Genomic DNA, 15,128 nt, shown 5'->3' on the forward strand with positions numbered 1-15,128 from the left:
CTTGTCCTCCCACCTCCCACTCCTGTCTGACCTGGTCCTCCCACTTTACACTCTCACACTTAGAACCTTTTTTTAAAGAACAAGATAAAGTCACTTATTGTCGAGAGCGAGATGAGACTGCAGAGGCAGGGGAAACAGTTAGCTTGGGTCCTCAATAGGGGGCAGAGGTACCGTGAAGGAGGTTTGGGGGCAATCTGGCTTATTCGGGTCACTGAGTCTGACAGGAGGATGGGGAGGAACAGCAGGGGGTCCGAGCTGCTCTACCCACAGGGGCTTTTTGCCAGGTCATCTCATCCTGCTCCTCTCCGAGTTTTATTTGATTTGATTGTGTTTATTTGAACAGCTCTAACACAAGGATGTGACACGATAACATAAAAAAAAATGTTATGAAAGAATAAGTTGGAGAGACAAAAGTAAAAGGGAAATATGGCAAGATGACAATCCAAAATAAAAAGACTCGGGTGGTGGGAAAATACAGAAGATAATATCATATGTGCAGATACAGGTCAGTGACCTTCATGATGACACCTGAAGCTCAGTTAAAAAATCAATCACCCAAATCATATCTGAGGTGAAATAATGTGCTGATGAAATGCCCAGAACAAGTATAGGAGGAAATAAACTGGCAGACACTTCCTCGATTTTAAGGCCTTACATATTTATATAATTTCAGCAGCCATAGATAGAAATGTACATTAACAAGCTCAAAAGTACTCAAATGAAAATAATGGAGGTAGGCATGGTAAAAAAAAAAGGGGTCTCTCCTTCTTTTTTTCATTTAACCTGTCTTTTCTTATCAAGGTCTACACATTGCCTTTCTAATGGAAAACCCACACACCATCCTGTTCTGTCTGCCCTTTGTTCAAAAGCACAGAGAGAACACCTCCCCGTTCAAAAATGCTGTCAAATCAGAGACACTGCAGACAAAAGATAACAACCTCACAAACAATCGCACACTTGATCCCGCAGATGTTTTGTGTCCAGGATATGTCTCATAGAAAAACCCATTAGAGTCAGAATCATGCTCCATCTTGTTAAACGTCTCTCATTAATGCCATTAAATTAAAAGCTTATCTCTTGTTAGTGGGAGGAGGAACAGTTTTATGTAGTGGAGACGGATGGTCTCATTAGGTTACCTGTTTATGCTGTGGAGTGTTTGGAGTCGGTTCTTTAAGCAACCCTCATTTATCAGAGGACTGTTGACTTAGAGAGGACTGTTGACTCACACCTGGGAGCTGCACGACAAATGACAAATATACTATTTTTTGTGTCCTCCATCTTGTATAAAAACTCTTTTCTATTTAATCTAGAGGGAAGACTGCATTAATTACAAAGCTGAGTGGGATAAAGCAGACACACAGTAAAAGGTTTTCTTCACCCAAACGTCCGAGCTAAACAGCTTGTTGCCATACAACAGGTAAAACAAAACCAGGACGTATCACTGCTGGTTATTACCTCTGCCAAGGAGGTAATGCCTGTTTGTTTTTTAGCAGGAAATAATGAACAGATTTCTAAGAAGGATCCAGAATTATAATTATTTTTCCCCTCTTTAACATTGCGAGATAGGGTGTTTGGTATTTTCACACATTTCCCAGGGAACAATGCACGGATCTTGATCGTGATCTGCATTGTTTTGTTGGCTCAGCTTCTGATTGAATTTAGGGAGCCTTGGTGGAGGAATGTGCTCTACAGAGTGTCACTCTAGTTAAGACAGGTTCTCATTACACAAGCTCCCATTTAACCACGCCAGTTAACTATGTGTTACTTCTCTAGCCTGGGACCCAGATGAATTCTGGGAGCTCATTTCATTTGCTCTGCCAGACTCGGTCTAGATATCCTCCATTGGGAAGTAATTTCCAATCCGCAGAAAACTTGCCGTACAATCACAACTGATGATAATAATAATAAATTATATTTATAACGCACTTTTCATTTTGTAAAAGATCGCAAGGTGCTATGATCTGATAATGGGCGGGGTTTATGCCACGACGCGGAGAGAAGCGCCTTTTGTGAACAACCAAGATGGCTGCCGCTGATGAACGAGCATTTGACTAAGTACCTGATATTTTCACATTTCTCCCACAAAAACGACAACACTGGTTCACAGACATTGTGGAATCATCATCACATCATCTCCTCTCTGCTCTGGTCTGTTGACATTTTCAAATCACGTCACTTTTTTATGATTTGGGGTTGGTAACACCTCTTGGAAATCGAAAATGAACCGACAGGAACAGACTAATAAACATTTGAATATATGTCTGTCTACACCAGGCTATTACTTCTTATCATAAATATTTAGGAGCAGATTTAAGTCAGCTATATTCACCAAACGCCCAATCTTACACCAGCGTAAAAGCAGGGCCAAGCACAACATAAGATTAAAAGGATTATTTGATAGCAAATCTCAAATCACTTTACAGTACAAGTCACGTTCACACATTTATACAGGCCTTCTATACACAGTGCTTATTCTACCACACACCATTCACACACTGTTAGGGTTAGGGGTTCAGTATTTTGCCCAAGGACACTAAGGCATGTGGGCTGGAGCAAACCGATCTGGTCAGTTGTCGACCCGCTCCACCTCCTGAGCCACAGCCGACCCAAGTGTCTCTGATAGTTTCAGGCCAGCACAGTTGTTATTTTCCCATCCAGGCCCCACATTGGTTTACAATTAGGGTTAGGAAATGGATTTGCATCCATCTGAGCACCCATGGGTGTGTTGGTCTTAAAATGAGCTGTGGTCAGGAACATTGTTGCTTCATTACTATTTTGAGGCAGTGGAAAGCTAATGCACTTTTTGACCAACAAAAACCCAGTCTGACGTCAGTATTTCACTGTTATTTCAAGGTGCACAATTAAGATAGTAACCTGCACCTACAGGCAGGTGCACAACCATAGTAAACCCGCCATTAAAATATCGATCCAAAAAGGGAATAGGAGATGGCACTGAATGGTTAATGCAAGTTTTTCCCAAAACACACTCATGATTTGTTAAATGGTGAATTAACTGTATTTATAAAGTGCTTCTCTAGTCTTATCAACCACTCAAAGTGCTTTACAGCACAAGTCATATTCACCTATTCACACACATTCATACACTGTGAGAAGAGCAGTCATTGCCATAGGAATCGAACCGCCCAGCTTCAGGTTGGCGGACCACCGACTATACCCCATGGGCCACAGCCGCCCACATCATGTACTAGTCAGTGTTGCTACGTTTAGCCTGCTGTCCACACACAACATGTCTAAAACAGATACGATTGGTAACGTTGCTGACCCGATAGCGTGAAAACTCAAGGGGAGTGTTGTAGTATTGATGATTTTACAGATAATCATGTAGATGATGCCCAACACAGAATATGGCCATTGCATGGGTTATGCCAGAGCCATAATGAAGCCTATCGAAGTTGAGAAACCATGGCAAGGAAATCCAGAACATGTTCAGCATTAAAGCACTCTAGCTGCAATATTGATTCCAAATTCAAACATAATAATAATAATAAAAACATAAATTTATATAGTGCATTTCAAGGGACCCAAGGGATCTTAACATGATCAGGAAAATGATGAAGCTGTGTGAAGCTAAAATATATAAACCCAAGGTTTTCAGTTGAATGTGTCATTGACAGAAGGACCAGCGTGAGGTGAACGTGGAAGGTGTTCTGAAGACAACAGGAAGTTATTGTATTTGACTCGAACACAGTCGATAAACACATTAGCAGTGGCTGTGACACACCCATGGAGGCTGATAATGTATTTTTAAACCCTTGGCACCCGATTGCTGCAATTTGTATCAAACCCCACAACTCACAAAGAAATGATCGACATATATTTAGATTCAGTGTGACTCACATTTCTCAAGGAAATCATTACCTCAGATTTAAGGATGGGGTTCCTTAGCATTTTACTGAATGTCAGTCGGGGGAAATTAATACATCTGTCCCCATGTTCCTTTTTCTCAGCCCAGTCAGAAAACAAGCTTCAACTGTTATATGTAATGAGATACAATATTTAAGAATCTAGCTTCTTCCAATCACATTACTGGCCAGTGGCAGCCTGTGGTCACACTTGGTAACATTAGCTGTGATTTAGGTACTAATAACGAGGCGATTAGTGATAGGCTGAAACCGAGCCCTCGTCCTTCTAAGACGGTTCATAATTGAAGACATTGGACAGCAGATATTTAAGCAAAACATCTGTTCATTCTGAGCTTCATAGCAAGTTCCCTCTGGTAAATATGACATTTCAAGTTGACTGTGTGACATTTCAGCTGGTTCACCATGTTTGCTAACAACAAACTTATCACTCAATTATCATGCGTATACAGTATGTCATCAGCCTTTTTGTTCTTTGCTGACAGTGACAGTGAACATGAATAAAAGATTATATAAGGGAATTGTTGGGTGCGGAGATGAGGTAGGACATCTATGGAAGACCCTGAACACAACCCTTTAACATTGACTCTCACAAAGGAGAAGTAGTGGAAGTAGACATGCAAGGTTTTTTGTTTTTTAAAACAGATGTGCATCTTCTTTTCTAAATCCCCAATGATCTGGGAAGCATTAACAGCTTTGGTCTGGTCTTTGACCAAGCTCTCCAAGGGGCAAGCAACTGCAAATCAAATAGGGATGCCTCAAAGCCTTTCAGAGTGAGGAAGAAACTCACCGTTGATCACCGGGGTGTACACCACGATGCCAGCCAGATTTGGGTCAGACACTGTTTTGTCCAGGATGAGTCCTCCAATGCTGCAGAACAAAACATGATTATCTCATTAACTGGTGTTGCTGTGTCTATGTGAGCGACAGAAGGAGAGAGACACAACGGGGCAGAGCATTGTCTTTATGTAAATGATGTCCACAGAGGATTGGTGAACATCTTTATACATGACACTAATATGTTTCAGCAGCTTCACTGAATGAGAGCGACAAGAGAGGGAATGAACATGTCCAGAAACAATTTATGTATTTTCTCTCTCCTCTATTGAAGCCTGAGAAATGTGTCATCACCTGCACTGAGTGTTGAGAGAGTAAGTGAGGGAGTGAGCAAGACAATCAGTCCTCCTGCTAGCTGCTCTGTACAGCTGCCAGGCTCAATGGGACCAGGGGTGTGTGTGTGTGTGCTGCAATTTGTTCAGGAGATGAGTCATCAGGCAAACCAGACACTGGGAGTCACAGACGCAGATTAGCTTTTCCTCCCCTTTTCAAGATCACACACACACCGACACACCGACACACCGACAGACAGACAGACAGACAGACAGACAGACAGACCGACAGACCGACAGACCGACCGACAGAAAGACACACAGACACACACACATACACAGACATACACACACGCACACACGCACACACACACACACCTGCTGATGACCATGGCAGTGATGACTGGCTCCCATCCGGAGTACAGCAGGGTGCGGCTGGCTGGGTGTTTGGAGGAGATGACGATCCACAGAGGAGTCAGACACATGAAGAAAGCGCAGACCAGTGACGACACATATGGGTAGGTATCTGGGGAAGAGGAGGAGAGCAGCATCATTTCTCCTGCTCGGGTGGTGGTTTGGAGCCTATCGCAGCAAGTGTTAGAGAAATGGTAAGTGCTATTTGATTATCAATCAGCAAATAAATCAGCTGATACTTCCTCACGGTCCACTTGCTGTCGGTTCTGTGCGCCGGAGCAAAATCTGGGTTTTAGGCGCAGCCCTGACTGTACGGACCGCACATCACAACACTGTGTGCAGTGTGTAAACATCACTGCCCGACACCTGAAGACACGTGCTAGTGTCATACGCCTCACAATATTACAGAGAAACGCAACAGTTCCCACAATGAGCAGCTCTGAGACTGTGGAGGAGAAAAAACTCTATTAACAGGAAGAAATCGCAAACAGAACCAGAACACAGAGACAGAGAGAGACAAAGAGAGGGGACAGTTGTATAACATATTGGAACACTTCTCAGTGTTTCACATACTTATATGTATATCATATTTTATTATTTAATGAGAAAAACAGTATATTTAATTGTAAAGCTGTGCACAGCAATCTAATTCACTCAGCTTCTCCTTGTCCTGCTCTCTCTCTGAGTTTGAGTGAGAGAACATCTGAACTCCATGTGTTTTCAATGTGATAGGTCCTAGAAGTAACACACACCAACACAGAGAGGGTTTGTCTTACTTTCTCTCTACCACCATGCCTCTTTGTTCAAAATACAATAAGCACAATACAACTATTTCGGAAAGAGTAATTAGGGTAAAGCACCTGCTAAGAGGCCACCCCCAGATGTTTCCAGCACGACCCAGTTCCAGGCACTAAATAACTGTCAGGAGGAAACAGTCACAGATTTATTATGTCCCCAGTCTCATAGCTGGGGAGCAGAAAGGGCCTGGTGTTCAGCTCAAGATATAATGGGCTCTATCAGACCAGAGACTCAGTCCTAGAATAAAAATCGAGGCAGAGCTTGTCTCCCCGCAGCCCACCTCCCCGTGGAGCAAAGGTCCAGACATGGGAAGATAATCTGACACCGGCTGAGATGTTACTGTACACAGAAAGTTGGCTATCAGCCATCTCCCATTAAGGTCTTCTACAGGTGAAACAGATTACCTGACCCTTTGACCGACTCCCTTTCAGTATTCCCGTGAATAAAATAACGAACAAACAATTGGTATTCCTATCCACCTCTGCTGGAATACATTCTGCTAAAATCCTCTGTCAGGATAAAGGACGGAACAGCTGTCAAATATCTCCTTTAGCGGGGAACTGACAAGATGCTTATGCACGGGGAAGAAATGATGGTTAAAAACGAAAACCAGCATGAGTTTGCATGTGTACAAACTACCAGTGAGAGGAGTAAGAAACCAAATTTAATGAGGAAGTTATAGTTAACCACATGTAGGCTTACACATAAGATATTCTTTGTGTTCACGAGGCCAGAAAATCATGCAGTTGTAACAAACATTGTTTCTATGTAATATCAATTTCAAACTGTGTTAGTTATTATAGGGTTTTCCTACAATGACAATATTAGGTGATTTTGAAGAACTTGTTCAGGACGTGAAGCTTATAAGTAAGCAGAGGGGCAGAGACGATACACTCGATACTATAATGATACTTAGGTACCGATTTTAACATGTACTGTGATTCTTTAAGTATTGCAATATTAAGATTTATTGCATTTTGTGTTAAATGTTTTAGCACTCGACCATGGGATAAGATTTAGTCATACACTTCTAGGCCGGCTGTCGCTCAGGTGGTCGAGTCAGTCATCCACCGATTCGAAGGTTGGTTGGATGAATGTGTAGATAGAAAGCTTTAACTCGGCCCCCAAATCTCCCCAGATCCGATCAAGTATGTAGGATACGTAGAGAAGCCAGATCCTTAGAGGCCCTCAGCAACAAAAGCCACAGGACCCACCGGGATCTGCGACCAATGTCCCAACACCACAGGACACCCCCAAAGGTCCTGTGTCCATTCCCCAATGGGTCAGAGCTGTTTTGGCGGCACAGGGGGACCTTCACAATCTGTGTTAATAGCATCTTCCCCTTCCCCACAGTGGCCAAACAAATCAAGTAATTCAGTTTTAAAACTCAAATGACAGTGATGCATAAGGTGATACTTTGAAGGAACACGAAAAAACATTTAGCAGTTATGTTTCAGATTCTGGGTCAGTTTTGGTGGGTGAACAGTGGTTGAGGCTATTGGGTATTGTAGTATTGTAGTATTTAGAGTTATCTGCCACACAAGTGATAGGAAAAGAATAATTTCTCAACAAAACCCATGGCCATAGCATAAATGTATAGTATCATTATACTATCCACGCGAGTCCTGTGTTTGCAAATAGTCAGTTATTTTCATTTGAAAAAATGAATAAAACAACTTCAAGAACCATTTGCAACTTGACGACATTTTCGATAAAATTGCTGCTTTGAGTTTTCTGTTGAGCCTATTAGCATTCATCTTTTATCCGAGACATTTGAACCCTGGAGCTGTTCAGGGCGAGTGTCACATTATGGATGCACATCACGTTGCAATGAATTTAAAATATCATTCTGCATTGAGGAGAATTTCCTCCTTCACTGTTAATGCAGGCAGTATGTGTCAAAATAGCATAATGTGTCTTCAGGTATAAATGCCACCAGTGTCTCAGTATTTGAGTCTACACCCAACTGGATTTATTAATCTAACTCCATAACATGTCTGTGATGAATTCAGCTCATACTGTGAACAAATCTCATGCTCTCATTATCCCTGCTTGTATCCACGGTGGAGCCCTCTCACTCTGTCACAGTGGTTAGAAGCACGCTATAAATACACTCCTCTGGACTCCACTTGGCTCCTGCAGCTGCTGCGTCTCGCCGGCATCTCATCTCAACTCAGGTGGTCCAAGTCCTTAGCTGCATACATAAACGTGTGATTTAAATTCTGTCAGTTGAGAGTAAAGTGACCAGCAAAGTGTCTCTGTGACGACTCCACAGCAGAGCCACTGTCCTGAGTGACACAGCCAGAGAGTCTCGCTTCACTTCCCTGAAATCTGAAGTACAGCGCTCAACGGTTCTTTTCAAAGTGGTGAACATCTTTGTGGTGCAATTAGACCCGACAACGGCTGCTAGTGCGAGACACTTTCCAGGGGAAAACTGCTTCCAGCGTTTCCTGAATAAGGTCATAAAAGGTGGTGTGTGACAGGTTTGGGTGTGATGTATTATGTGGTGGGAGGAGACGAGATGGACTGTTTTGCAACTGGAGGGCAAAGGAGCTACAAAGTGAGGCAGGAGGGCCCTCTGCTGGCTGCCACACATCTAAGCTTAGGAGCATTTCTACCTAGAGAACATGGTATAAACATTAATTATTTCCACTGGTGTGTAGACAGCGTCACCTCATTCGCTGAAATGATGTAACATTTTAGTATTTATATTATAAAATCACTTGTAGTCCCAAACTAAAGGGTTGGACCCACGGGGGGTTGTGAGAAACCAAGGGGGGGGGGGGGGGGGGGGGGGGGGGCTGTCACAAGATAATATCTAGAAATCAAATAACATTTGAAATACAATTAAAAATTGTGTATTGAAGGATAAAAAAAGTAGTTGAATTTAAAATAAAAAATCTCATGAGCCTTACAATTTGGCCCCTGAGATGATTATGATAGATTAGTGGCATCATCAGTTGTAGCAGGTCAATTTACATCCCCACAGGAAATATTGCGACATTTTTGTAAAATAGCAAAAATAGCAAAAATCCATATCTTAATATGCTAAAACCACCCTCTTGGGATAATGAGGGTTGCAAGACTCTGGAATCCTGATCTAAGGTGGTTGCTTCCTTTTAGTTTTGGTCCCCTCGTGTTCATACTGACTTTATACCAACGAACCAGGAGCGTGCAGCATTAAGGAATGTGTTTCATAAACTTCTTCACAGCAAAAAATATAATTTCAAGCACCCCATACCTGCTGACCATGTATTAAACTACATGATACCACTAAACTGATCGGTGTCACTGTGTCAACCTCAACCTCAACAAAAACACTGTGATAAACTGTCAAATCAAGTTCAACATTTATACAGAAACAATCTAAATACATTTTCCATAAACCCCTCTGCTTCTGCCTGTCCTTCACTCCTACCCAGACTTTCCCTGAGTACATTTTTCTCTCTATTGCTTTGCCAAAATGATTTGACAATAACAAATTTGATGAAAGGACAGCACTGCCTTTATGTGTTGTGCCAAAAAGTGATCTCCATTCTCATGCTGAACACAGTGTACAATCCTGAACAAAGGTCAGGGGAGGCTGTAACTCTTCAATAGCCACAGACAAGCCGTGTACCTAAATCCTTCCTGCATGCCAGTTCTGAGCAGAAGAATGTTAGCAGACAACACAACAGAAATACAGAAGCTGTTCACTGCTCGAAACAAAACTAAACTAACTGTGGATGGTGGTGAAAGAGCTCCAGGGACACCTCAGACAACAGAAGAAGTGTTGATGTTGTCGAAACCATCTTGTAAAGTCTGATTGGCAGTGGCTGTCTAAAGTCAGAGAAGCACCAGTCAGCACTTTTCAGCCACTGACAGCTGAGCTTCAGAAGCACCACTGAGCTGATGGGTTAGAATGAAAACCTGCAGAATGCTGGTACAGTCATGTGGTCATGTGTGTGACTGGAGGAGGAGTTAGTCACTTACCCAGGCACTTGTAGAGGCCCTGACTTATCCAGGCCAGGATCGCCAAAGTTATGAGGTCACCAAAACTGGCGGCAATGGGTGTGGCCACGTTGTCTGGGTTGATGCCCGTCTTCTTTGAACCCACAATCACACCCACCATGAGGATACCTGAACATGACATGGGGAGGGTTGGGCACTTAACTAATGTTCATTAAATTACTGCTGAATATCAGACACAGTCCGAGTGATAGTTTTTGTAATCTTAACTTTAAAGTGACATCAGTTACAGTGACGGGAGAGAGGACAGATGCGACCCAGCTTCTGTGGGAGTGTCAGTGGTGTGTGTGTGTGTGTGTGTGTTTACCTTGCAGCAGGGAGGCAATGAAGGCCGTGGCCACGCTGCTGGAGCACAGCAGCACAGCGTGGCTCATCTGGAACTTCCCCTCTGGAATCCAACCAAGAACCACAGCTGCAACAGCCGCCAGGAAACCCACCACAGTTGCCTGAACCTGGAGCACAGAGGGAGGTGCGCCTTTCGTGGTTAAAGAAAACAAGCACATTATCTTGCGTGTGTGTGCGTGCGTGTTTGTGTCTGTGAAAACAGCCAAACAGTACTTAGAGGATTAGTGATAGGGTTACAACATCTCCAGAGAAACATTGACGATCATGTCTATGTAACACTGATGCTGATAAAAACACAATGATGCTGCATGTGGATATGTGTTTATCAGTGTGTGGGTAGATGATTATCCGAGCCTGAGCTCAGCCGTAATACACAGACAGTCTGAGTGAACTCCTGTCTGGGGTACAGAAGTACAAAAAACTACACAGCGGCTAAGATTTGTTGCCTATATCAAATATTTTTGATTTTTTTTTTAATCATCTTTTATTAAATCTATTAAATCTGCATTCAGTGTGTGGGAGCTGAAAATGGAACAACTGGAGAACTTCAAACCATCATTATTGTATTGGTTCATTTTTTATGAAAAGCCAATATTGGCTCTACACGTAAGAGGATTCAAGGCTGTGTGTGTGTGTGTACTTACCTGCTTCAGTGCCAGGTTGCCTATGATTAGATTCCACTTCTCTATTGGAGAATCCATCTTGCCCACATTCACCTGTGTCGGGAGTAAAGACAGAATACTAAAGAAACAATAAAACAAAGTAACAATAACCTACATAACAATAACGTACCAATCCCATCAGCTAAAAGGACGTGTTGGGAGAGTGACTGGAAACTTTCCAATGTTGCAACAAAATAAGGAAATAATAACAATGGACTCATCAGAATCTGCTTCTTTTTCAAATCAACTAGAGTAAGCTAGGGGTGCATTATGAGATTATAAAGGATCACAGTTCCTCAATCAGTTTGCTACATGACAAAATACACATTCATTTATTAAACCACACAATGCCTGAGCATATGCTGTGCTTAGCTTCCTCATATTTCATAGTTCACGGAAAAATATTTTGTGATAGTGTGTCATTCTGAGTGTGCGTGTGGGTTTGTCTCACCGCCGTGGACAGCCTGGAGGCAAGAGTCATCTCCAGGTTTCCCTTGAGGCCGAGCAGAGCGGGAACCAGGATGAAGATCTCAGTGATGTACTGGAACGCCTCCCAGTGCTGTGGACAAAAATCCTTTTAAACATTTCTGACCTTGTCATTACTCCACTTCAGCCTGACTTACTTGGTATTCATATCATTTAGACAAAGAAAATTCCATATTTGCATTTGCAGTTGTGAATGAATCCAACAGAGTCATCAGACTATCAGCCTGTCGGACATGGGGAGGGTCGGGCACTTTACTAATGCTCATTGAAATACTGCTGACTTTTATACACACTTAACTTTGAGGTGACATTAGTAGTAGTAGTTACAACAAAAGAGCAACAACACAATTTGAGTTCGTGAAAAGCTCTATAAAAATAGAATGTATTATTATTATTAGTGACAGGAGACAGGAAAGGAAAGGAAACTTGAGACACGCAGACTGGAGAGCCGGGGATCGCAACATCAACCTTCTTGCTAGTGCACTTTGTAGAATGTCACTTTTACATGTCACTTAAATCAAAATGATCCTGCACGTATCAGAGTTTCTTTACGTATCATATTGAAAACTTTGTTCAGGGTTCTGACGCCGCCGCTCGTAATTACCGCCTCCGCCTCTTCCACCGAGTTTGTAACCTGAGGAAAACAGCTTCGTAGTTCAGGTTATCAGGGTGGTCAATGTTAGGTTAAGTCAAACCAGATAATGAAAACATATCCTGGGTTTGATGTTGAACTTGCGTCATAGTACAGGCCCCAGGGCCACATTGGTTGATCTTGTGTTCAACCATGAGTTGAACTGAACTATTTTCATATTGTGTAATGTAACAGCCATGTGCAACTGATCCAGTGCATTGATTAATAAGTAAAATTGAAATAATAAAAAATTCTAACATCAAGCTACACTCAAAACTTCATAACGACAATGTGATTTCAGAGTGATCTATTTAAAATTTTAGTATAATAGTATAGTAAGTATCCAGACCCTTTGTTATGACACTTTAAATTCAGTTCAAGACCCTCTCATTGTCTAGATCATCTTTGATCATCCTACACATACATTTGTAGTAGATTTCTTTAATTGGACTTGATTTGTTTTGACAATTTTACGACCTGTCTATATACCAGAGGTGAGGTAATAGAATGGAACTGAAAGTAGACTTTGCTACACCCGATTGTTGACCAGGCAGCAAGCACCATCCCCAGGTGTTGTGGACACAAACACTATTTAAAGCAGCACTAGTAATTTACTAACCACCAGCTTACTTTACTGGATTCCAACAACAAGTGTGTAAGTTATACTTATTAATCATATACTGTATGTTGTCTGTGCTGCACTGAACAACATCCGGGTCAGTAAGAAGTCACTTAAAAACTTCAGTTCACATTTCACAGCCCAGCCACACACCATTTGCTCCACTGGTACAAGAGATACAATACACTGTCTGCTCCACTGACATACCGGAGGTGATACAGGCCTCGGCGGCCACAGCAGCTCACTGAGGTACACATTTTTCTCTGCTGCTTCTCTGGTGAAAAAGGTCATAAGCTAACACCTAAACTTTTACCCACTACTTTATATCACATACTGTATCACCTTGGCAGTGATACAGTATGTGTATCACTTTGAATTGCCTTGTTCAAAGTGCTTTACATAAAAGATTAAAAGCATTGGGAAGAAACACATGTAAAATTACATTAAAATACAATGATTAAAAGAGAAAATAAAAATGTGTAAGTAAAATAATACAGGTGATAAACGTTACAGTGCAGTACAAGAAATATATAGAAAGTTTATTTACTGAAAGGCAAGTGTTCAGTCATGATTTAAAAGAACTGAGAGTTGCAGCTGTCCTGCAGTTTTCTAGGAGTTTGTTCCAGATATGTGGAGCATAAAAACTGAACGCTGCCTCGCCATGTTTAGTTCTGACTCTGGGGACAAAGAGCAGACCTGTCCCAGACGACCTGAGTCATCTGGATGGTTCGTAGCAGAGCAGAAGATCAGAAATGTATTTTGGCCATAAACCATTCAGTGCTTTGTAAACCAACAGTAGTATTTTGAAATCAATTATTTGACAAACAGGGAGCCAGTGTAAAGATCTGGGGACTGGGGTAAAATGATTTACTCTTTTGGTCTTAGTGAGGACTCGAACAGCAGCGTTCTGCAGCTGTCTGATTGACTTTTAAGGGAGGCCTGTAGGGACACTTTTTCCAAATCCTGCTGAGACATTAGTCCTTTAATCCTTGATAAATTCTTCAGGTGGTAGTAGGCTGACTTAGAAATTGTTTTAATGTGGCTGATGAAGTTCAGGTCTGAGTCCATGATCACAACCAGATTTCTGGCTTGGTTTGTGGTTTTTTAACATCACCGTTTGAAGCTGGGTGCTAACTTGAAATCGTTCTTCCTTGGCACCAAAAACGATTATTTCAGTTTTTCTTTGTTTATTTGTAGAAAATACTGATGCATCCAGTTGTTGATTTGCTCAATGCATTTACTTAGCGCTTGTATTGGACCATAGTCCCCAGGGGATATTGTTGTATAAATTTGTGTGTTGTCTGCGTAATTATGGTAACATATTTTGTTGTTTTCCTTGATCTGAGCCAGTGGGACCATGTAGATGTTGAACAGAAGAGGCCTCCAGAATGGAGCATTGGGGAACTCCAAATGTAATGTTTGCCCCCTCAGATGTGTTATTACATATAGACACAAAGTAGCCCCTGTCTTTCAAATAGTATCCAAACCAGTTTAATACTGTACCAGAGAGTCCTACCCAGTTTTCCAGCCGGTCTAGTAATATGTTGTGATCGACTGTGTTGAATCGCAGCACTGAGATCCAGTAATTCCAAGAGTGAAATTCTGACACTGTTTGTGTTTAAGTGGATGTCACTGAAGACCTTAACAAGAGCCGTCTCAGTGCTGTGGTGTGGTCTAAATCAAAACTGGAAGACATCAAAACAATTTCTGTCATGGTATTTCAATTGATTGCAAGTGGACACATGGACAACACATATCCTGCACCTAATGTGGAGGCACTGACTGCTTGCCAAATTTTCTGAATTTTGTCAGTGAAAAAAGGAGGAAAATGAATTGTAGGCCCTGGCAGAAGGAAGATGAGGGGCTACTGACACAGGAGGGTCTGTTAGCCTGTCGACAGTAGTGAACAGGGCAGGTGGATTATTGTTGTTCTTGGCAATGAAGTCAGAGAAGAAGGATTTCCCTGCATTTCTCAGTTCCAAGTTTTAGATGCCTAGTCTTTCTTTATAGACGTCATAGTGGACTTGGAGATTTGTTTTTCGCCACCTGTGTTCAGCTTTTTCAACAATCTTTTTTTTCCTGTTCTTACCAACGTGGCATTTCTCCATCTTTTTTTTTTTTTTAACCAGAGACCACTTTCACCTTTCAGTACATAACTTTTTTATAATGCGCATT

General features: G+C 41.9%; 1 protein-coding gene across 2 annotated transcripts in view; it reads right to left on the minus strand.

Annotated features, from left to right (window-relative positions):
• Positions 1-15,128, minus strand: part of slc41a2b (solute carrier family 41 member 2b) — a 30,313-nt gene that overhangs the window by 13,849 nt on the left and 1,336 nt on the right. For both annotated transcript variants that reach the window (XM_035649298.2, XM_047335938.1), the window contains 6 exons: positions 11,669-11,776; positions 11,200-11,271; positions 10,518-10,662; positions 10,175-10,321; positions 5,369-5,516; positions 4,672-4,751 (listed from right to left, as the gene is read on the minus strand). In XM_035649298.2, the coding sequence (XP_035505191.1) occupies positions 4,672-4,751; positions 5,369-5,516; positions 10,175-10,321; positions 10,518-10,662; positions 11,200-11,271; positions 11,669-11,776 (700 nt within the window). The remainder of the gene's footprint in view (positions 1-4,671; positions 4,752-5,368; positions 5,517-10,174; positions 10,322-10,517; positions 10,663-11,199; positions 11,272-11,668; positions 11,777-15,128) is intronic.

The sequence above is a fragment of the Scophthalmus maximus genome, chromosome 12 (assembly GCF_022379125.1).
Source record: "Scophthalmus maximus strain ysfricsl-2021 chromosome 12, ASM2237912v1, whole genome shotgun sequence".
In the NCBI taxonomy this organism is placed as follows: domain Eukaryota; kingdom Metazoa; phylum Chordata; class Actinopteri; order Pleuronectiformes; family Scophthalmidae; genus Scophthalmus; species Scophthalmus maximus.